Consider the following 24,471-nt stretch of genomic DNA (forward strand, 5'->3'; position numbering starts at 1 on the left):
GTGAACCATTGGCTCACTTCACTACCATCAGTGAACTGTTTTTACAGATGAGGCAAGCAAAGATTTGAGAAGTGGAAGCAGAACAAACAGCTGAGACAAATGTATGGACCACAGATAGTGACAGGATCAGATGAGAAGATGACAACAGGTAATGCAGTTGGCATGGAAGAGTTAAAATGCGGGTGGTTTTAAAAGGTCTGAAGATACAGGAGAGTGACCTTTTCTGACAGACAGGCTATCACTATAGACAGATTCCAGACAGCAAGCTGGTCATTATCTTTCTCTCGCCAATGCGCTAATGCACTTATAGACTTAATACTCAAAGTGAAAACAAGGGCAAAGTGAGCAAAAGGCTATCAAGTAATAATTAAAGCTGATTTCCAGCATTCACTTCCAATTTCTTGGATCCCTTACTATTTTGTAAAGGACACATATAATAGTACTCAGCTTCTTGGTTGGTTCAATATTTTTTTCCCCTACACAGAGGGTAACGGAAATCATGCAACTCCTCCCCCATTTAAGCTAATTTACAGCAGTGCTGAGATGTCTTCCTGACCCATCATGGTACCTGACCCTGAAGTCCCCTAGAACAGTAACTAACTAGGTGTTTGACCCAGTAAGATAATTGCTCTGTGTATCATATTGCTTAGACAGGAAAATATGGGACACTCCACACACAGCAGATTAATTTGTAATTGGGGGAACAGGTAGATACAGACTGAGTAACCAGGGAATGTGAACAGAGGCAGCAAGAAAACAACTACAAAAAAAGAGCTGCCTGTTTCAGGAAGTACTGTCTTTTTATGATTTTAAGATATTCACATTGCAGTGAGAACATGATTCATATGATTTAAACAAAACATTATCATCTTTGCATTTGAAGCACTGCCAATGACAAACACTTTGGGGAAAGAAAAATAAATTTTTCAGTGGAATAATTCCAAAGACCAGAGAACAAGGTACAGTAGAAAAGAAAGCTGACAGCACAGAAGTCTCAAACTCCTAAGGGCTACTGCTTACAACACAGCAGTAGAAGATGGTGACAGACATTCTCTGTTCAGGAAGAATGGCATATGTAGGTCCATGAAACGCAGATGAAAAGAAGTGTATTTCTAGTTTTCACTAATCCACAGATCTTGCAGGTTTGTTTTTTTAACAAAGTGCACAGTATTGCGAGGCTATCTTGAGAAAGGTGATGGTTTCATCACACAGGAAAAAGCTGGGATAACTTGGAAAGAAAGATCTTAGTTAGTAATATGGTTGTTAATAGCAGGTGTTTCTACTAAGCACCCAAGAAAAAAACAAACAGTCAACTGTTTGATATTCTAAATTTTTGCTTATCAGCAAAATTCCTACTATGATTCACAGAACTGTTTACCAGACTCAAAGTTATAATTTCTGGGACACCCACAATCCTATTAGGAATAAAGGTGCAGTGATACCTCACCATGCTGCAAAATCACCTACAAATGAAACTGGAGTTTCAGGGGAAGAGGAGCTGGAGCAAGAACTGGCATAAACAATGAACTACAGAGCTCCACCAAAGGCCTTTCATATGTAGACAATACCTAATTCTGTTCTACAATGGATGGTTCCCATGCCAGTACACCCTGTCCTTACTCAGTGACTGAGTTACTGAAGGGTTTTAAAACATCTTTCTAATGAATTCAAACTCTTCAGAATCCTTTGAGTTTTACTCACCATTCCTACACAGAAGAGGATGAATAAGAGCAGCCATGGTACATCTGTGCAGCTGTGGTCCTCCAGAGGCTTCCACTCTCGCTTGGAGCTCTTGTGAAAAGAGAGAGATGAGGTTAACAACACCTTTTAAACTGTCTTCTGCTCCTAATAGAAAAAGGCAGAAAACGATTCTCCAGGGCATTAACATACAGCAGGAGTTACTTTTAAACTCCAATATAGCTGAAGCAGCTTGGTGAAAAAAACTTAAAGAATAAGGCTCATGAAAGACACTTCAAAAGAAGTGCCTCCACTGGAAGCCACATCAACAAAGAAAAATTTATCCAGAAAACAGGTAATTTACCCAGGAACTTACAGGTATTTAGCCACAAAATAAGTTATTTTAATATTTTTCTCTTTTTTTTTTTTTTGTTTTTTTTTGTTTGTTTGTTTTAACAGAAAAGAGAAGCTAATGGCATGCTATCAACAATATCTGCTATCAAAGTCTTCCACAGCTACCTTCCAGTAACCTGCTTTCCAAGAGGATAAAAGGTTAAACTCTTCAAAGCTCCTAAATTTTAAAACACTATTGGCAGATTGAAGAAGTACAGTACACATAGAAAGGAGGCAATAAATTGCTGTTAAAGGAACAGTTCTCTACCTGCCAAGAGGCAGATGAGCGTAACATTTCAGCAGAGAAATCCCTAGTCAGTATTGCCAGGTGCCAGAAAGAAAAGCCATGTACTTAAAGGTTGAAATACTCAATAATGGAGGCTCTATTGCAAAATATAAAGAAGCAGTTGTAAGCAATTCAAGTAGTTTACTGCTCATGAGGTAAAATTTCTTAACTGTGTATACACTGCTAAGATAATTAACATCTGTGAAAAATAGTAATTTTGCCATCTAAGTAAAATGTTTTTAAAACAATTAATTATTTTAAGAAAAGAACAGGCACTGACTGTAGCACAAAACTAACCACCATACCAAACATAGGTATTGTAACAAAGATATTCATTATAGCTACTTTTAAAAATACAAAGTTACACAGACAAGCTTTTGCAATTAGTTCCCAAGTGCTAACTGTTCACATATGTCTAAGACCCCAAAAATGTACACAATGTTTTCATACTTGAAGAAGAAAATGCAATTGATGTAGGGAGAATACAGAACAGCTCTTTTCAGAGACAGAGCAAAAGGAGTAACTTATTCAAATTTTGACTTTCTTTTTCCTCTCAAGACTCAGAAGCATCTTCCAGACTTTGTTGACATGGTAGCAAATGTCAGTACTGAATTAAAAAAGAATAGTTGGATGAAATGTCAACAGCTTTTATCTCCAGTATGTATTTTTGTAGATTTTTATCAAAAAAAGCTATTGCATATAACTCATGTGATATTAGAAAGGTGTTTTTCTGCTATTCATGACTTCCATTTTTGTTAATTCACAAGCACAATGCAACCTTTTCAAATACTGACATTAGAAAACTACAAACAGGGTAGAATATAAATTAAATCCTGCATGCACCATGCTTTAAAAAGTAAAATTTTCTAAGTAGTCTAAACATTAATGAATTCCATGCTACTTTTGCAATCTTGCATTAAGGAAGTTCCACTTGAAGATAGTATATTTATATTTTTAATTCAAATTGTGCATATTCACTCAGAGTCCTGAACAGTCAAATTTTCATTTCACCCAATAATCAGCAGTGAGAGGTGCTAAAAGGTCACATTATGCACTACTACACTCATTCAACAAAACTGTCTTACGATCTTGGTGGTTCACACTTAAAACTAACACACTAATCAAACTTAACATTTACAATAAGATTGTGACATTTATATTGTTATTATTAGCATAATAATAATTGCATAAAATATGTAAAGCTTCATGCTTCCTATTCCTAAATCCACTCCAAGAACTCTGAATTCTTTAGAGGTTTACTTTTCTTTACTTACAGCAGAGATAAATTTCAGCTATAGCTGCACTTTAAGAATAAGCTGCCCTTCACAAAAGGGGGAGCAGTAGGATATACTGCATAGCGTGGTTGGTTTGTTTTCTTAGGGGTTTTTTATCCTCTCTGTACCATCTGCAAACAAAATCTTTTAATGGGATTTTTAAAAGCCACTGGACATCCTCTGAAATAGCTCCAGAAAAGATTTAGGTTGTCATACTAGTCACAGTTACCATAAGTAATCCATTTTATTTACTAAGTGGACTGCAATTTTTATGTCAAAAAGAAACTTTAAGTATCATGGTGTAGCACATAGTTAGAAGGTTACACACAAGGAATTCATTTTGTATCCACAGTCTTTACTCTGCTCCAAAACTTATTTAAAAAAAAAAATGTAATTTAAATAAAAACTATGCTTGGAGGCAACTCAAAAGGTACTAGATACTTACCAACCTTCAATTTAACCATCTGCTTACTAACATGGTATAACATTATACATCTTTAGAACAACCTCCTTCTCCAGCAGCCTGTCTCCAGATCTTGCTACAACCCAAGTTAGCTGCCATTATTTATCTGCTGTTTCCTTCTCAGTTGTTTCCTTGTATTCTGGATTCCTACTGAATCTTCTTCCATAGCTTCACAGCCCATGATCCTCATCTTTGATGTTGGTACCTATGGATCGCTAGTGACTGCTCACTGCTTCTTGTCCACTCTACACCCTTAGATATTTACTCAGACTGTGATATTCATGCTTGAGCAACACAAATGGCTAATCTATGGCTAACATAAGGTCCAATAAATGTTGTTTGTTTTGCAGCCTGGAAACTGTGCTTGTCTGTTGTAACTGAAACACCATAAAATTTTAGCAAATATGCTTTGCCTGAAATCCTAAATCAGCACTTTTACTGATTTCAGCCTTTCCTCCATGAAGATTAAGAGCCTTCAGTATTTGCTGATGCAAGAAAGTTAGATAACCTTGAGGAAAAAACATTTTTGGAAATTATTTGATTCATTTTAAGTTTTCTCTTAAAACAGAGCTTTCATAATTTATGCTATGCTCTCTGTGGATATTCTTGCACTAACAAAGCACAGGTCTTCCTGTGCACTGTTATGACAACACAAAGAATCAGGAGCACTACCAGTCAAGAGTGAAAAGCAGACAAAAGAGCCTGTCCTCTCCAATATAAACTTGAAGGTTGGGAACACTTTTCCTGACCATAACAGCTCTTCGGTGCTAATTTTCAAAGTTACTTATTCAAGAACACAAATGAGTATGCTCAGAAGTTCACATCTGTCTATTTAGCAGAAGACTTAGCAAACTCAATGCTTCCTAAAATCAAATCAGAACTGCTGGGTGCTGCACAATTTTACAATTACATCTTAATTCCACACTGAGAAAGTTGGATGTCTAAAGTTAGGCTTTCTCTTGCAGAAGAGAAATGTGAAGAATGCCAAAACATTAGCTTTTGGCTTTTCTAGCTGAATTCAGAGCTACATGGTCTCAAGACAGCAACTACTTATATGCAAATGCAAAATAAAAAGGAGCTATTTTCTTGGTACTCATTGCATCCAATCACCTCAAAAGAAACACAGAATCTTCCCCTCCTTCCAGATTTCTTTCTCCCTGTCACTTCCAAAATACATCTTTGAAGCACCAATTAGCAGGTCTGAATTTTTGTGTCTTCTGCATACTGTAATATACAATTATCAGCATAGCACAAAACCAGTGGTTACCACTTTCACTGTTAATTTTAATAGCTGTACTGGATGCTATCATAAAAGCACTCACCTGCCCCAACCAGAGTGTAACATACATATAAGAGCATAAAAGAGTGTAAAAATATGGCATGTCAGCAGGAGGCTACAGACGCAAGGAGTTACAGAGAATTTTTTTTAAACATAAAATGTCTCATGCAATGTACAGTTTGGGAGTGATGTAACTGAAGCAAGAAGCCAAGTAAAGAACATCTGCAGTATTATATATATATGGATAATCAAGCTGTGGGTAAGTAACAAATGTGAACAAGATCAGGATAAAGGTGGAATTTGCCATCAGCAGAGGCTGTTGCAACATCATGAGAAAGGTGGCAGAAAGAAACCCTAAAATCTCGTGGTTATCAGATCGTGTGTTTCGGGAAGAAAATGAAGCTATTGAAGAGACAGATGTGAAGAATTAAGGAGAACCCAGTGAATAGCTGTCCACTGGATGGAAAGGAGACACAGGGAGAGACTGGACTCTAGGCTTCACTTCAGCAAGAAAGTTTAAGCTAGCAACTGAAGAGCATGGGACTATTCTGATTTGCATACGAAAACACAGGTTGTAAGGATACAGTCATAGCTTCATTCAGATAGTAAAGGGCAAAAAATAAACCCAAAGCAGAACAAATACAACCCTCCCATTTTTCAGCCCAAAATAAGTCCTATAGGAAGATTCACTAGTCATGAGGAAGAACAGTCTTGCAAACCGTTAATCTAATTCCAAGACTACCATACACAGTGTTAAGAAAGTAAAGAGAAGACAAAATTTTAAAGCAACATTCACAGCCAGAAAACCCAAACCAAGTTAAACTTAATGAGATAACAGTTACGTGAGCTATGCTATTCTGGCTCAAGAGAAGGCTTCCAAGGGCAGATGCTCCAAACTCCTGGAAGGCCCACATCCAGGACAAATTGTTCATTACCCCTACTTGTAAGTAATTCTAGTAAAACCTTACATGCTGATGAAACATAGTGACCCAGTATTCTTCTACTTCAGCATTTGGTCTCAATCAGTTCCGCTTCAAGTAAAAAATAACAGAAAATAAGACAGAAAAGTTGAAATAGTTTTTTAAACAGACATTCACACAAATAATTTTGACATTTCTTCTTAAAAAGCAATAAATTCTTTTGCTTTAGTTTGCCTATTTTTTTTTTCTTTTTTTTCCTGGTTCTAACACAAGATGAAGATGCTGCCAAAACATCCAGATTTTGCATTTGCAGGTATTGAGAATAAGCTTTCATATTTTCTACACTTTGAAATGGTTGCTTTTTTCCCATTGAATACTGAATTCAAGACATGGTATTTTGACTCATCCATCTAAACAATCAGGCCTAGATTTACAAATTTTTTTCAGATCCTAGCATATTCAGGCACTTCAGCATTTGGCCCATTCGCCCCTTAGCAGCTTATACCATGCTTTAAGAAGGTGACTTTTCAGACCACTTAGACTTCTGAAATTTATGTTGATTTAACTGGTGTGTTACAATATTGCCAGACATGGACCAAGTGTATGGAAACTTCACTGCTTTCACCATTTACATTCATTCATTATTTAACCTTTCCTTAAAGACTAGATAAATTCACAAAATAAATCCATCCACTACTCTCCTTCTCACCAACACACACTGAATTTTTAATGACTGCTGGCCCTTAGTCTCCCTTCTGTATTACATCCACCTTCCAAGTTTTTAATGCCTCATTCATGACAGCAACTGCACACCCTTTACAAAGACTTCCTTCCTAAGATCATTTACAAAATTTAAAGATTTAAGATGCAAATTCTTTTCACAGAACTGTTTTGTTGACTTGTCAATTACAAACACTGGTATGCATGAGTATCTGAACTCCCATTTGTTCCTCGAAATCGTGTCTGTGACTATTCTTTTTGGTGGGACATAAGTTTATTTTGTTTTTTAAGCACAGAACCCAGATAAAAACCAAACTGATGTTTCTAGAAGCCACAGAACTAGTTCAGATTGATTTCCTTTGGTCTTTCTGCACAGTACAATCAGATCCTCTGACATCTAACACAGGGAAAGTTCTGATCATAGTTCTTCATGTGGTGGAAACAATTCCTGATTTTTTTTTTCCTTCTCATTTAGGTTTTCTGATATTTAAGAATAACACAGCTTTTGTTACAGTCCCTTTCTCTGTGGCAACAGTTTGACCCCAACCTTTCGTTAAATTCACAAGAGCTTAATAGAATCTTTCAATCAGCTATCACTGCCAAATTAGCTAAACTGGATCAATGATTTTTAAGAGTTATTTGGAGGGGGTGGGGGAGAGGGTAGGAGAAGAGGAAGAAACAAGAGGCAGTTTCCTGAAAGAAATGTGTGTAATCTGTACCAAAGATTTTTTTCTTTCAAACCTAAATTACCGGCAGTTTAAATTACTACAAAAGGATTACATAAATAAACTTCTCAAGTATCTTTAGTTAATTTAGGTTTTTTTTGCTCTGCAGAAAGTCATGGTAGAAAAACTTGGAATGCTCATTGTTATAATTTCTAACCAGTTTCAGTAATGATAATTTTGGGTTGAAAGTATTTCGAGGTTTTTCCTTTAAAATTAAAGGATGGGGTTTTTTATATTGTTAAAAATCCTCAGGGATATTATTACTGATGTGGCAGTTTAATACAATTTATTATAAAACCCCATCCTAAGAACCATATTCATCTAACTACATCCCCTTTCAATTCTGTTGTTTTATCACCTTGATGTAACATTGGGATTAAGAGTATATTTGACTGCAGCTCAATACAGGACAGTAAACAGAAATGACTGCTGTTTGTATACGTAAATCAAGAATTCAGAAATGACTGTGTAGCTACCTATCTACATAGGAGACAAACAGTTATAATGTGCACACAGCATTAATAAACAGTCCTCAGAGGCACAAAAGGATACTACTCATCCTGACTGAGATCTTTCGCAGGAAACTGCCACTGAGTCCTACGGAACCTACCTTTCCTAGAAGGAAAGTTGGTTCTGATAAAGTGCCAAAGATTCAGCTGGTTGTCTGAATAGCACTGAGCATATTCCAATAGGACAGTGAGTACATAATACAGTCGTTTCACACCTACAATGCAAGTTCAATGCTTCAGAATTGGAGTGTCCATCTGCAATACTGTGCACATCACAAAACGACATCTAAGGCATGGTCCACTAAAGGTCACCTTGGGAAACAGGAAAGACAGGTTAAAGAGGTTGCTACCCAGAAGTCATCCAGTCCAGAAGTTGTCCTGCAAACTAAGTTTAAAACTACAACATGATATTGAAACATTCCCACACTGCCAAAAACAGGACAGTTCTTGAAACATTTGTCAGTGTTTCCTAATAATCATTTAAGGAGCTGATTCTTTACTCATGTTACCTATCTTTACAAGCTAATGCTGGCCTTTACCAGGAAGCATATCATGTATGAAAAAGAGGAACCGTAATTTACTAGCTTATCAAAATGCTTCCAAGGCAAGAATGTAATTCTCCAACTTATCAGAGAGCATGGCATTTTTCTGTCCAAGACATGGCACACCTTTCTGCATTATTCAAGCTGTTTCAGAGATGAACTAGCAGCAACTGTATATTGTTCTAATGAAACTTCTTCCACCTCTGAACAAATCTTAATTCTAGAGCCTAAAGAGGAAGATAAAAGGAGTCCCGACCACAAGCATTAATAGTTTAGGATGTTTCTACATCACTCTAAACTGAAGCCTAAAACCAAGACCTAAGTCCCCTATTCCATAAGCAGCTGCAGCCATTTTAACATCAAATTAAGTTACCAGCCATTCTTCTCATTATGAATGTTAAACTGCAGTGAGTAAGATGACCAGTATACTGCATCTGAACTACATTTTGACCACAAAGTGGTTAAAACATACATGATACCAATTACAGGTGTAGACCTAGTGTGTCTCACTATAAACATGAATCAGAAACTACATCATGAAAAACAGAGCATTTCTCTGAATACACAACTTAGTAGTGACTGATTTGAACACGTACATAAAATATCAGCATATAAAATTCACATCTAGCAAGTTGTTTCACATTTTCAAACAAAAACATTAGGCAACTTTTAACCTGTTAAATACACTTCACAAAGGAATCCATACTGAGATGAAGAGAAAAGACATGGACATATTCTAACACCTTCACAAATAAACAGATCCTAGAGTCCCTGACAATGCCAATATGAAGGTCTGTGTTTGTTATCCGGTAGAGAGAATGAAGTCTGTAATTATTCTAGAATATTCTATTACTCTGAAGATTGGATGACACTGTTCCTAAAAAACCTCAAAAAACCTAAACTCCAAAAAAACCCATACTCACTTCCCCACACAACTACATTTCTGAGAACACAAGTAGCAACTCCAATCAATTAGCTCTCTATGTAAAGTCTTCATGTGGTGAATGCACTCTGTTTAAGTGTCCAAAGCAAAGCCTTTAAGTGTTAAAACTCTCTTCAGTTCATGGCTTCATCAACTATTTTACAATTTTTTACAGAAAACCTTTAGCTGACTGCACCCTGAAGCCTAAGAACGTTACGCAAATTTGCCCTAGTTAAAATGATCACCATTACCTACAGACTTCCTGTACATGACTTACAGGTGTTCAGATAAAGCACCGATCAGCAGTTTACTGCAGTTTATCATGAATTCAGATGATTCTCTCAGGTTCACAGTAGAACTGATTTATTATACAGAAAATTATTGGTATGACTCCACTATTAGAGGAGGAACACACACTAGCAAACCCAGACTTCTGCTCTATTAAACTATACCAGTTCCCTGGAAGAATGAACTATGCTGTACCAATAAAAATATCTTCATAAACACACAAAAAAAATTCTTAGTGTAGGCTCATCCTGGATCTACCTCTGAGGGAGAGCAATACTGCTCCTACCCCAAGGAGCCTATTCACAATAGCATTCTCCTGGGAGGCAGACACTTGAATCCCCCCAGACTTACAGAACCAAAGCCATGTCTCTCACTTCCAGAGGCAAGGTACAAGTGGTGGTTGCCTCTATAAAGAAACAGATGACAATACACACCGTTCCCTGCAAGCGCTCTCCATGACAACACTGTCTTCTGGATAACAAGCCCAAATGCTTCTGGGCAATTCCAAAAGGGACTGCATTACAGAACATGCAGATCACAATGGTGTCTAACACCTGTTTTTGTGGAATTTCTGCTTCAATGTCACTCCAAAGTGCTTTATTTTTCAATGTACTGCAAAGCAGATGCTACTCATGACTTTGGATTTTACAGAGAGCCACATGCCAGTACTTTACATACAAGCACTCATGCCCTTCTTTGTCTAATAACTCTGCATCACCACTTGTTCTCCAACATCTTGCCCACCAAAAAGATAAATCTGCTTTTTATAAATACGAAACCCTAAGTTCCTGCTAGGAAAAGTCTTCTGATGGTGTAATACTGCTTTAAAGTTATCCACCAAAGGGTAATGAATTTATACTTTGCTTCTCTTCAGAGACTAAGCATACAACCATTTCAATGTGTCCACACCTGCTACTTCACTAATGTTCTCATACTCCACACAAGGTATTTATGAGTTTTCAACATAATGTAAACAAAATTGAGAGCACATAAGACAGCACTTACAACACTACTGATGGTGTAATATAAAGATGTTTACCCTGAAAGCTCATATGTGGAGACTTCACTTATGAATCTGACATATGCTGTGTTGTATATCATCTTCCACTCATCTTTTCAGTCAACTCATACTAAATATTGCCTCTAAAACTCCTTTATTACATGCTTCCGCCTCGGTGTACAAGTTAAATATTTACCTTGAAACATAACGCAGCTGATTAAATAAAGAGCTGACAAGATCAGCACACCTGCAGAGGTTTTGAAGTTTAGAAAGAAGGCCACCTGCAGACACAAGCCCAGTTTTTAACTCTCAAAGTATTTAGTTACTGTTTATTTTCTTCATTACATTTTGTTAAGTACTTACTTGAAAGCAGCAACAAATAAGGACACTTTATAAATATCAAAGTAATATTTTTCAGGGGATTAAAATATCCATTTCAATGTGTCTTTGGTACTTCCATGGTTCTTAATCATTAATAAAAAGCAGTCATGCAAAAAACAAACAAACAAAGATAAACCAAAACCAACAGTTCACTTTTGAAGGTATTTTGCACCTACCAAGTTATTTCGTCACACTGAATTTTGTACTTATACATCAACCTGTTTAACAAATTCTCAGATTTTACTCTTATTACAAGAGTGTAAGTCCCAAATTAAAAATTATTTTCAAACGCTGGACTAGTAAAACACTGTCCAAGTACAATGCACACTTTGTTTCCAAATGTGTTAGCTTTATCACATGATATTAGCAGAAGGAAAAAAACACAGAACTCCCCAATTAGTGGTCTCCACAGAAGATAAAGACATTCCATAGAAAACGCTGTCCCTGTTCTTTTCACTCTCTTCCTGTGTGATGAGTAATTTTCTCTAAAAGAATTTTTTCACCCTTCTGTAGTGTCTAAAGTCAGAATTCAAGAACAAAAACATCACAGCTCTTTAAGAGCTTATGGCCTGCACAGTACTGCTGTGAAAAATAATGATGTTGCCAGTTACTAGAGACATTCATAGCGGTTTGCTAAGTATTCTTTCAAAAAGCATCCTACAGTCAAATGGGCTTGTCAATTTAAAAGAATAAAATAATGTATTTTTGTATTGCATTTACAACCTTACTGAAGAACTTCCTACCTTCCAAAGGCAATGGACTACTTGGTGGAGGGTTCTGCAACATTAGAAGCTTGTATTTGCACCCATCAACACAAACATGGTCCTTGTGGCACTACACTGAGCATTATCAACTAACTGTTGCATGTGCAACACTGTTCATGTGCATCCTTCACTACCACTGTGTACGAAAGCCAAAAGACAAATGTTGGAATACTGGAAACTGCGAAGCCAATAGCATTATTCAGTTAACGATTATTCATTTAAAGGATGTCATCGGCACAATAAAAACTTAACAGAACCTTTTTTTCCTCCGCTTCCTCTAACAAAGATCAGAAAAACTCTAAGCTTACACTTGAGGGGAGGTGGGGAGAGCTTACATAGCTTCTTAAATGCAACATCCTGACTTACAGGTCCAAAATTCTGGCATTAACAAGAAAGAAAACCACTCCAGATTACAATAAAAGGGCAGTGCTTGAGGGCACTGAAAGCATATTAGATTAACAGTAAGCAACATTAAAAAGGTTCTATCTGATTTATGGAAGAAAGGGTGGGAGGAGAATAGAAAGGGAAATAATGTGTCAAGCCCTTAGCCTACTACATAAGCATACTTCCTTGTAAGTAGGCAATTATTTTGCAGTTTTTCATAGCAAACTCAGGGGAGTCTGACAAAGAATTCCCAGGACATGGTTATCATGACCTTGAACAAAATACTTCAGTGTGTTTCCTGTTTTGTTCCCACGGATCTATATACAACATTCAGAGGTCTCTTCCTCAGACAACTAATGTATCTGGAATGCAGCAAGAGCAGTTTCAATTTAAAACAAAACAAACCAGGCCAGAGTTCATTTCTGCCGTAAACAGCTGCTTAACTACATCACATTTATTAAGAGAGGATTGCAGACACAAGTCACCATGTTCTGCTCACCATGACCCACCACCATATTACAGCAATATTACCAGTTAAAATAGCAAGAGCTAGAAAATAAAACATGGAATCTTAGATTTCTTATATACTGCGATCATCTCTCCTTGCAGTGCATCGCACTGGATGTGGAAATCATACTAAAGGAGAGAAAATTAATCTTGGGACTGTAAAGCTGAACTTCATGTTGAAGTAGACTCTTTTCTCTTCTTAAGTATGTATACAGATTTCTTGAGGCTGTTGTCACACAAGTGTACACTTTTATTCCACATTAGAAATTTCTTTACCTCGAAAACTTAAAAAAACAAAAAAAAAACCAAAAAAACACAAAAAAACCCCAAACAAAAACAAACAAAAAAAAGGGTGGTGGGGGGCCTAAGGACAGGCAGTCAATCAATGCGATTAAATTTATTTACTGCATAAATCTGTGAAACTTTAGAGTGTCTGGACCATTTAAAAGACCCTATTATATATATATCCACCAACACAGGCTTGTTCTCTAAAACTCATACACAAAAAAGTGGTATAGTTTCATCAAACAGAGGTAAAAGTTTAGTCAGTGGGTAGAGTTCACCTAACACTCTGCATAAACATTTTTTAGAAATAAAGCGTAAGATTTACACAACTTTCAAACAGACCCTTCAAGTGAGAAAGAATCAAATACAAAATAACAAAGACATAGTTTCTGTCAAGTTGGTTTGCAAGGTTTGATTTTCACAGAGAAACCACTGATGTAAGTTCAAAGGAACAAAAATTATAGTCAGACCAAAGGAGAAAGGCATACATGGGTAGTACAAAGCTCACTGTTAGCATAAAGACAGTTGACAACTTCACTACACAACAAACATTGTCATTTCTTCATAATGAAAAATAAAAGCAGTTGGTTGGACAATACTGAATATACCCTCACAATTACCAACCTAAAAGTCAGATGGCTGACAGCATTCTAGATGCCAATTAGATTACAATAACATAAGCTCTGGATTTAGCATGCACTTTGAACAATGCAAAATAAACAATCTTTTCCAAAACTCTTCTCACTTTATCAAAAAGATGTCTTGTAGGGATGCAATGTCCCATATCTGTTTTTAATACAAACTATCACTCCTCAAGGTGCTTTTTTAAAAAAAAAAAAAAAAAGTCAATCTTTGACTTACCTGACAAAGTAAAGGAAAATAATGTGTTATTTAGAAAGTTTTAAGATGTGATACAACTACAACTGAAAGATAGTGTAAACTTCAGAAGGAGCTAGTCCTCAGTGGGAAAAACACAGTGAATTTGAAAAAGTACTTACAAGTATTTATGTAGTTGAAATATTTCTTTCTACACTAAGATCAAAGGGAATCATTTGCAGCAGTTGTGCAGTTGTATGTGACAGCATTTGTAAAAGGACACCTCATGCTTCACAAGAAATGAATAGAGCTCACAGACCAGTTACACAGAAAAGTAGTCAACAACTTCATGAGATGCCTGACTCATTAGCACTGTTCTTGAATCCTGCTTGTTCACTTCATCCTTCATACTTTATCTGCTTGCCAGAGGCTAGAACGGAAGCTTCATCTACTGTCAATGTGTTAAAAAGGAAATCATGCTTCCTAGCTCCCAGAAGTAGAATTCACAACTCATTCTGTTTCTGCCTATCAACACTGTTATTCAGCTGGTCTTTTTCTGTGATCATAATCATACCCACAGTGAAACAGGCATGTTTTGATGACCCCCATATTCTGCAAGAACCTCTGACAACTGAAGATATGGTTGAAGTACAATTAATGATCTGTATTGTTCATAACAGCTCAGAAGAGACGTTTCATCAGAACTACAAAATTTTTTTAGAAGTTAGGAACTCCAGATTTATTCTGTGCTGCTTTGACAGCAGATGCTCAAGGGAAAAGATAATGGATGATCTGTCTTCATCTCCTCTTATAATGGGAGTCTTGTTTTTTAGTCTTGTAAAAACCAAGGCTACCACTAAACCCATCAGGAATAACATGTGCTTTGTTTATCCCAGTCATGCCTCCAATTTCCAGTAAGATTTCAAGTTTCTCTCATATATACCTTAGATTAAGCCACTAGCATACAAAGCTGTAAGGATAAAATAAACATACACAGTACTTCCCAGTCCCAACACAAACAGTAAGACCTCAGTATGTTGCCTTGTTTCCTATAACATCTTGCCAAAGCAAATGCCTTTTAAGTATAATCAGTCACTTCAACTGCAGAAGATCAAGAAAGAAAGGATTCTGTATCACAACTACTCTAAAAGAGAGCAGATTAAGGTCTGCTTCTCCCCACAGCTTGTTCCCTTTCACAAACTACAAATTTCTGTCCCCTCAGATATAACCACAATGCAAATTTTGTGGAACTGTGTTATAAACTAGATCAGTGGAGCAATCGGAGTTACACTGTAAAGTAAGTCCACTTGCTTTAAAAAAAAAAAATCACACACCTAAAAGCTCAAAAACCTGTATGGACTACTTCAACCAAATAGATTTACAGCACAGCCTAAGTTCCTGCAAATCCAGTTTTATAATGGACTAATGCTGTGAGATGGCAGAAGATACCACTGATGAAGGAGAAGAATGAAAAGGAAGGGAAGAGAGTACTGCCATTCAACTACAGATTCCATTTTTCTTCTTTAAAGAAACAAAAGATTTGAAAGAAATTTGACTATTCTATCAACTCAGAGCTTCACCATCATTTGCTTGAAAGACCCAAACATTCAGGAAGAGAAGATCATTTCCAAAACAGCACAACAAAAAAATCTACCTGCGTCAAAAATGAGTAGAAACTTTTTAAGCTTTGTTGCACAGAAGATTCATGATGAAAGAGATTAATCTAGACAGAAGCACACATCTTGAGAAGTTCACAATAAATATATGGCAAGGGATGACAGTGGACTGAAATCACATGAAGGTATTGACCACCAACAGCTTTGTTTTTTTTTTTTTCTCCTGTCCTTTGCAAGGTTTCCATCTCAGATAGATCTGCGCACTTTGGCCAAACAACTCCAGTTCAAAGATGTGTTAGGATGATCTGGTCATAATAATTAATGAAGACTGCTCTAACACAACAACTGTAAGATGTAGCTGACATTGCATAAGGTTTTCCCAACAATTTTGAGCTTCAAGATGGTGAGAGTCAAGAAACAGCAAGCACAAAAAAATACAGTTAAGTCCACCTAAATAAGTAGGGAATAGCATGAGCCTCTGAAGATCAAAAAGGAACAACAAGTAAACAAAAACTCTGGTTATGATGACAAAGAACAAGTGCAGATCACAGAATATGCTACACCAGGGGAAGTGAAAGAACTTTGTGCAAGCATAGAGAAGGAATGAAATGGAAAAAAAAAAAAAAAAAAAAAAAACACAACAAAACACTGGAAAGAAGTATTTCAGATTGAAGTGCCTCAACAGGTAAAAGAGCCATGGAACAACAGGAAAGAATGAGCACACCTGGAAGGAAGTCTGGTATGGCTGTATTAAGTTAACATCACTCATAACAGTTCAAGTTGAAAAATTTGGTAGAATAGGAGGTAAGTTAACAAAAGAAGGAAAAAAGACTGGAAGTACAAGCACAGACATCAGTAGAGATGAAATAATAATCAGAGAGTAAAAAGCAGTGAAGAATAGCAAGAGGACGGTATTGCAGAAGCCTACGGAGAATAAGACTTCAAGTGGTAGAGGATTACAGATAGTATCAAAAGCAGCAGAGATCAAGGAGGGTAAGAAAGGAGGAGAATACTTGCAACTTGGCCAGAAGGAGCCTGTAGAGATCTTAATGAAGGCAATATCAGCAGAGCAGAGAACCTGGATTGGAATGAATTTAGGATGAAGAAAGAGAAGAGAATGTATGACAACAAACAAACACTTCTGTTCAGGAGCTTGGAAAAAGAAGGGAAGCAAACTAGAGTTGACTGTCAGCTTTAAGGATGGAGGATAGTAACTCCGAATAAAATTAGGAAGGGAATAAGATGGCAGCAAGAGGTAAACCCCAGAAATTTGGAATTAAAATAGCAAAAATGAATGAATGGGGCTTTGGGGTGAGGCTAAGCAGTTACAGGCAGAAAAAGCAGAGAGCAAATGTGAGAATCTATCACTGTAAGTGAAAGGTAAGAGTGCTGAGCAAAGGTAAACATGGCAATTTTAATCAGTTTATTTCTGGAAACCTTTAGATTCGGCAGGGGAAGAGATACAGGACAAAGCCTAAGGCAGAGTTCTAGACAGCCTGCAAAGCAAAGGAACTGGGAAATGCATTCAGGAAAAAAAAAATAAAAGGAAAAAAAAAAAAAAAAAAAAGGATAATTGAGTGTGAAATAAGTTAGGAAGAAGTCAAAGCAATCTGCCTGGTTCAACAGCCAGACACAGGTAAGTGCAGTATCATAAATGAGACGAAGAGGTGGCAGTCATGAGAAAGGGACTTAGAGATGCAGTAATCAGATAAGATGGCTGGCAAAATCAAAACAGAAGTAATCATTCCTCTCAGAAACAGAAATGGGGATTAGCAGATAATGATCAAATAGGCTAGAGAGGAGGAGAATAAAATGAATGATAAATCAACTTGAAAAACAAAGTCATAAGAAATGAGGGTGAGGCGTCCATGGTAAGAGGAAAGACTGTACGTCAAAGACTAAGATGTAGCTACACAGGGAGAAGTGAGAACTAAGTGAGGCAACGTGAAGGAACGTCTTGATGGACTCCTGTTTGAGGAAAGCTTAAGAGGAAATAATGGAGGAGGGAAGTATAAAGACAATGGTTGGCGAGGAACACATTTATTGTTAATGATAAAAGGCAGGATAAGAGGTACATTAGGTTATAATGTAATGGTGTACTGTTGGTAGCAAGATTTCTGCAATTGACATACCGGACAAAACTGTTGCTGATAAAACATTTGGCAACTAGCCTTTGATTTTGGTTTCATGAGGCGATACACGATTGCTCATGGCTAAGGAATTAAATAAACAACCATTCTTTATACTTTAGTTACATATATGGGATACAAAGCTCAATTACTGTATCATATCTTGCCACACATAAGGAAAGCAAATGAAAGGTTCAGTAGCATACTATTAACATCATGCACCCTGACAGTGGAACACAAGTTTAACTGAAAAACAAAATCAGTTAGTTCAAACCTATGAACAAGCCAGGTATTTAAACTATCTGATCCTCTATTTCTTCTGCCTTTGGTCTAGTGTTACTCACAAATAAGCCTGCATTTTCATTTACGAAAAGAACGTAACAGCAAATAGCAATTCAAATCCATACAGAAGAGCTAGAAAGGGCCTATTAAGCACTTAAGAAAAGCAATTTGATAGGAACCACAGAAAATAAGGTTGCAGAAGACTTCAAAACATTACTTCAAAACATCAACTTCACTCTCAGCGCTCCAAGTCTGTATCAGCTTTCCTTAAGCCACTCCTGAGAGATGTTTATCTAATATTTTTTTTTAGCAAACCTCAAACCACACAGACTCCACAATCTCCCCTGGCAGTCTACTGCAGTGACCAAACAATTTTAAAACCTTCCCCTAACATTTGGCATGTATCTTCCTCTCTGCAATTCAAACCCTTTCTTCATGCACCATAAAGCTGATTGCCTTCCTCCTTACAGCAAATCTGCTGTACAGAAAGGATGTTTCCTATTTCAACTGGACAGCTCTCTGCAGTGTTTTGCATTGGAAGGACACGGCCCTTATGAAAAAGGAAAAAGCCAACAGTCTGCCTGAACGGATGAGCTACAAAAACTCATCTCTGTGATGAGTCATCTGGGACAGCAGAGACGGACTTTCCCACATAAGCAGTCTGCTGGAAGCTGGATTCAGCCACCGCAAGTGACACAGCCAAAGGAAACTAACATTTACAAGCAAGCAAAGCACAGGCATAGTGTTAGTCATTATCACTCGTCCTACAGACTGCAAAAAGGGGCCAAGCAAAAAACTGTATAGCCCTGGTCGTGTTGTTCAAAGGGAAAGTTAAAATGGGAAGCAGAGCTGCAAACTGGAGGGCTGGGTGGAGCTCCCGCTTGTGCCTTGCTTGGCAGCACCACTCTGGGGAAAAAAAAAGGAGTCAGTAAGGGCAAAGCAGAGCAAAGGGGGAGGGGGGAGAAAGAAAAACCGAGCTCATAAATAAGAGATGTGCATAGAGCCAGTCACACACAGGAAGAAGGATGGAGGAATGCACCTGAACCCTTGGCCATGGAGTGGGGAAGGGGGCTAAGATAAGGAACGTCCCCCTGCCTAAAGGCAATGGACCTGGGGGAGGCCCTGGGCATGGCAAGTTTCCTCCCATGAGATGGCTCCTCTCTCTGGCGTGGGGGGAGCAGGGACCCCAAAGGAACAGCTGCAGGGAAGGGGAGGGAGTGCAGAGCTATATAGGGGGGTGCACTGAGGCATGGCAGAGGGGAAGAGGAAGTGTGAAGCCATAGGACAAGCGTGCAAGGCAATATGGGGATGGCAGGGGAGAGCTGGAGGTATGCAGCTGCAGCTGTGGCAGGGGATTGGAGCAGGGAATGGCAAAGATTGTGAAGCCATAGCAGGGCTGAGGGAAGAAGGGCCAAGATGATGCCGATTCCCAGGGGAAGCGGCAAGCATAACAGCATACAGAGCAACGCAGAGGGTGGAAGTGTGTAGCATGGTGGGTGCAAGGCAAGGCAGGGTGAAGGGGTTGCGCAGCCATAAGGGGGGAAGAGCGAAACTACAGAGGGGAGCAAAATGCTGCACAGTTATGTCCATGAAGGCTTGTGGCAGGGGTGTGAAGTGGTTTACAGCCATGAGAGAGCAGAGCTGTTGGCAGGGCATGAGAGGGGAGGGAAAAGCAAGGGGTTGGCAACCATGGGAGAGTATGGTTACAGGTGATGCAAGCAAGTGCACCGCCATGGGAGAGCAGTGCTACAGGTGAAGCAAGCGGATGCACTGCCATAGGACAGCGGGGCTACAGCGGCGGGGGGGAGCAAAGGGGTGCACAGCCACGGGAGAGCAGGGCTGCGCGGGGTACCAGGGGCCGCACGCCCACCAGAGAGCGCAGCTATGGAGGAACACGCGGGTGCACAGCCATGGGACGGCACGAGAGGCAGACCGGGGGGGCGGGGAGGAGGGGCACGGCCATGGGGGACAGCAGGCCTGCAGGCGGGTGTAACAGGGCCCGAAAGCGGGGGAGGTGCGGGCAGGGGAGGTGGGGGGGGGGGGGGGGGGGCAGCGGGGCGCGGCGGCGGGCGCGGGCCGCTCACCTGCGCGGCGGAGCTGCAGCAGCTCATGGCGTCCGCGAGTCTCTGCCCTGGCGGTGCCCGCTAGGCGCCAGGCGGCGGCGGGCAAGCGCTAGGCATCCACTCACCGCGGCGGCCGGCCCCGGGGAGGCGGCGCGGAGAACCGCCGGGCCCGATCAGGCGAGCGCGGCTGCAGCACCAGCCCCGCCGCGGCGCCCCCTCATCCTCCCCCCGCGGCGGCGGCGGCCGCGGCTGAGGGGGAGGGGGCGGGGCCTGCGGGGCGGGTGGGGGGCGGGGCCGGAGGGGGCGGGGCCAGGGTGCTGCAGCGCGGGGGGTACCTGCCCGGCCGGGTGGCCCCGCCCCGCCCCGCGCGCCGCGGGTCGCCGGCGGTGGCGCAGTCGGTTTCGCGCGGTCGCCGGGGCGGTGGCGGGCCCGGCCCGGCGGCCGGGGCTCGGCGCCCGCCTTTTCGGAGCCGGACGTGGCCACGCGTCCCTCCCTCTAATCTTTCTCCATCCCCCTGGAGCGGGGGGACGCACCCCTGTGCGAGGACTGCGTGGGGGATGGGTGGCTGCGTGGGGGATGAAGCCGTGCTCTGGTCGGGCAGGTTTCCAGGTGGCTGATGCTCTCCGAAAGGGAGCCGGGCTGCTCGTGTGGGCACGGGAGGGCACTCGGGGTGCCTCTGCTTGCTGGTGGGAGACGCTTGAGATCCACAGCCCGGTGGGCCGGTGCGTTACGCTGCCTGCAGTGTGGTTTATCCCGTTCTCCAGACTAGCTCTTGTCATTGGTGGCAACGTGCAGAGCACCCAGTCTTCTGAAACGATGGGATTGAGCGATTGTGAAAGATGAGAGTCTGTCCTGTGGATTTGCTGCTGATTGCCACATGTTTGCAGCTGGTTTCGGCGAGCTTTGTAGCCTTCTCAGAGGCAGGAATGCAGGTGTCATTCTTCTGAGGCATAGGCCTCAGTAACTGCAAAAAACTGGTTTCATGAATTACATCGGGATGATGTTTTCTGTGTAGTTAGCTGATCCAAATTCAGGCTCAGAACTGTAGGCTGGGCCGTGTTCGTAAGCCATGCAGGCAGCAAGAAATGCCTCAGAGCTTCTGAACCAGTGAAGTCACGACATGGCTGCATCTTTTACTTGTCAGTGGCAACAAAGGTAACAGCTTTTCTCAGAATTAGAGTTCCCTTTGGAAACTGGCAGTCCCACCGAAGGTAAGTTTAGTGGCCCAGCAGTTGTATTTGAACGTGGCCTAAACGTATTAAGTGATAATCAAGTTAAAATCTTCTTTTTTGCTGAATTTTAACTCTATCAAGGTTAATTCAATCAATATAGTAGAAGATCCATGATTAGAAATAACATCCCAATGACTTAAGTTTAAAATGATCTGTTGACAGGCAGAATGAGGCAAAAGAGGCCTTGTGACTAGAGAAGGAATCTTGTTAGGCTTCCAAAATAGAACAAAAACTGGCATGTGGGTGAACTGTGAATTTTTTCCTTTTTTTTTTTTTTTTAAGCTCTTCTCATTTTAATGGCAAGTAACATCACTTCTCACAATTTTTATGTTTCCTAACACCTGGTTAAAATACCTTTCTACCTCTTATATGTACATTGCCATTATTTCTCACTGTTCCACCTCATTTTAAATATTTCTGTTGTATTCAAAAGTGTGACCATCAAAGAACTGTTCTGCAGGAACACTCTCTAGGAGGCATGTTTTTTCTGTGATTGACACAGGACTAGGTAACAAAAAATCCGTAGTCAATTTTGTGTAACTTTGGATGCATCACTTCAGTTTCTCTGTTCCTCAGTTTTGCCATTTATAAAACTGACTTCTGTCTCAGTGTTTTTCATTTGTTTGGGTAACAAGAGCATAATGATGTCTGTGCCATAAATGTGATTTAGTCAATCTGTTTAATAGACCAAATTCAGTTTTTTGAAATAGTCCTTTTATCTAGGACTTTCATAGCAGTAGTTTCAGTTAGGACCTCAAAGTGTTGTCATGGTAATCAAATACTGCCTCCTACTTTTTGCATGTAGACAACACATTCAGCACGATTATTGGAAGATAATAATGGATGAAAACACAGTCTCTGCCCCCAAAATTTGTGGACACAGGGGAAAAAAAAAAGGCACTCTAGCCAATAAGCAAAAGTTTGTGCAGCTGCTTCAGGGAAATGGTAGCTTTATAGTGATTTTAAAATGCCAGTCCTTGGTTGGCTAGGGGAGCCCCTAAGAAAAAGCTTGTGGAGACATACCAGCTGTAGCACAGGTAACTGAGGTTTAGTGTAAGTATGTGACAACTGTAGAAGGTATTTGGACAAAACTTTGTTTTAGAAATAATCGCCTAGATAATTGCCCTAATCTCTGCTTCTGGCCTGAGGAAATTAGTTGTGTTTTTAACAGGGATGCTGTAATAGCAGCAGTAGTAGATGTCTGCCTTTCATTAGTTCAAGGGTGCTTTGTTTGGCCCGTCACACAAAGGAGAGGAAAGATTAAAAGGTTATTGCTTATTCATGATTGTACTAGCTTTTTTATTTATTCAGATTAGTATTTTGTGAAGAAACTGGAAGGGATTGAAATGGGAATTGCTGAATCTAGATTCAGTAATACAGAAGTTGAACTTTAAGCATATGCCTAAGTGCATTTTTTGAATTGTGCTCTATAGATTCCTTTCTGAAGCTGCTTGTAAACTGCTCTAAGGCATGGTTACATCACAAGCTGCTAAAGTGCAAATCTGACTGCCAAGATTTAGTGTTAATAAGAATCTAGCTCTTTTTCTATAACAGATTTGAGTCTGTCCATCTCCTCTCAGCCAAGAAGGATGAGCTTTTTCTATATTTTCATTTCATTGCTAGACTCAGAATGACAGGTTAGAGTTTTTGAAGTATCACTGGATACTGAGAAAGGGAGACAGCAACAGGGAGAAGGCCCTAAAATGACAAAAATGCCTTTAGTACTCGAGTAAATTGTAGGTTGTATCCAGACTTCTTCCACTCTGAGAAGTGTGGGAAGGACAAAAAAAAAGATAAGGAAACCTTCCAGAAAACATGCATGGTGTGATAATATTTACCTTTTCTCAGCAGGTGCAGGATCCTGACCTTAGGCATCCATATTTAAACACCTAAGGATTTTTCAAGGTCCAAACCAATCTGCAGTTTCATTATTATTCAATATTAATGACCTTTAAAATAACTAGATAAAATTCAGACGATTTCAGTATGTTCTTAAGTATGAATTTTGGGATGAAGTTTTCAAGAAGGCTCAGTACTGGGCTAACTGCTCAATCAAGAGGTGGTCCAAACCTGGCTTTGCTGTTAATAAAAGGGAAGAATTGCATCATGCAGACTAAAAATTGAGTATTGCTTCATCAAGGGGTTGTTACAGTCTATGTGTTTGCCTCCCTCTCCTAATAGACAAACTCACCTTATTATAATTCTGCTGATTTCTTCTACCTGCCAATAAATCTGCACCTATGAATGCTTGGCAACCACTTTGCATTTTTAAAAATCCTACCCTGCGCTTAGCCTCAATATTCCTGTTCTGTTGGTGGTGGTGGTTTTTTGTTTTTTGTGGGTTTTTTTTTGTTTTTTTAAATCTATTTAGATACAGAATCACACACATTCCCTCTATATTGTGCCCTGTGAACAAACTGTTAGCTTTCATACACATGTATCAGTGCAGGATTAGGAGTAATTCTGTTGATTTCAGCAGAATACTAACAAAGTACAACATGAGAAGGCATTCCAGCAAGCACATGGCAAACAAAACGTCAGCCTGTCTCTATGAGCAATGTGGAGATAAAGCCCACTGACCCACTCAGAGCCCTCTTACCCCATTATCTTGTATATCTCAGAACACACCCGAAACAGATCATCTTCCTGAAAAGTTCAACCATGCCATTGTACTTTTTGGCTGCTGGGCAACTACAACAGGTATGCTTGTGTCAAGTCACACAGGACACCAGTCACAAAGCAGAGAACTGAAGCTATAAACTCCATTTTGTACCCTGAAGATCCTGTCAGTTAACGATTTTTAGTCAGTTGTGGCAAAAGCATTTGAGTGATCCTGCTTTGCAGTTAGAATGACTGGATTCTTGCTGACTTTTTCATCTCTGACTAGGAAAAGTTGCATATTGCCCAGCAAGTCTGAGCTCTCACAAGTTAAAGGTAAGATTTGTTTCTTACTGCCTGTCTGACCACAGAGCATCAGGTCACTTCAGTGAGCTTACTGGGAAAGTTATAAAACC

General features: G+C 39.7%; 1 protein-coding gene across 3 annotated transcripts in view; it reads right to left on the reverse strand.

The window, feature by feature from the left end:
• SLC44A1 (solute carrier family 44 member 1) overlaps positions 1–20,481 on the reverse strand; it is a 63,962-nt gene extending 43,481 nt beyond the window's left edge. For 2 of the 3 annotated variants that reach the window (XM_033009244.2, XM_033009241.2), the window contains exons 1-2: positions 20,247–20,481; positions 1,702–1,791 (exon numbers count right to left, since the gene is read on the reverse strand). In XM_033009244.2, coding sequence (XP_032865135.2) covers positions 1,702–1,791; positions 20,247–20,273 — 117 coding nt within the window. In that variant the 5' untranslated portion in view covers positions 20,274–20,481. The remainder of the gene's footprint in view (positions 1–1,701; positions 1,792–20,246) is intronic. The other variant, XM_033009242.2, reaches the window with a different exon arrangement.
• Positions 20,482–24,471: the final 3,990 nt, after the last annotated feature.

The sequence above is a fragment of the Tyto alba genome, unplaced genomic scaffold (assembly GCF_018691265.1).
Source record: "Tyto alba isolate M040663 unplaced genomic scaffold, T.alba_DEE_v4.0 Super-Scaffold_13, whole genome shotgun sequence".
Classification (NCBI taxonomy): domain Eukaryota; kingdom Metazoa; phylum Chordata; class Aves; order Strigiformes; family Tytonidae; genus Tyto; species Tyto alba.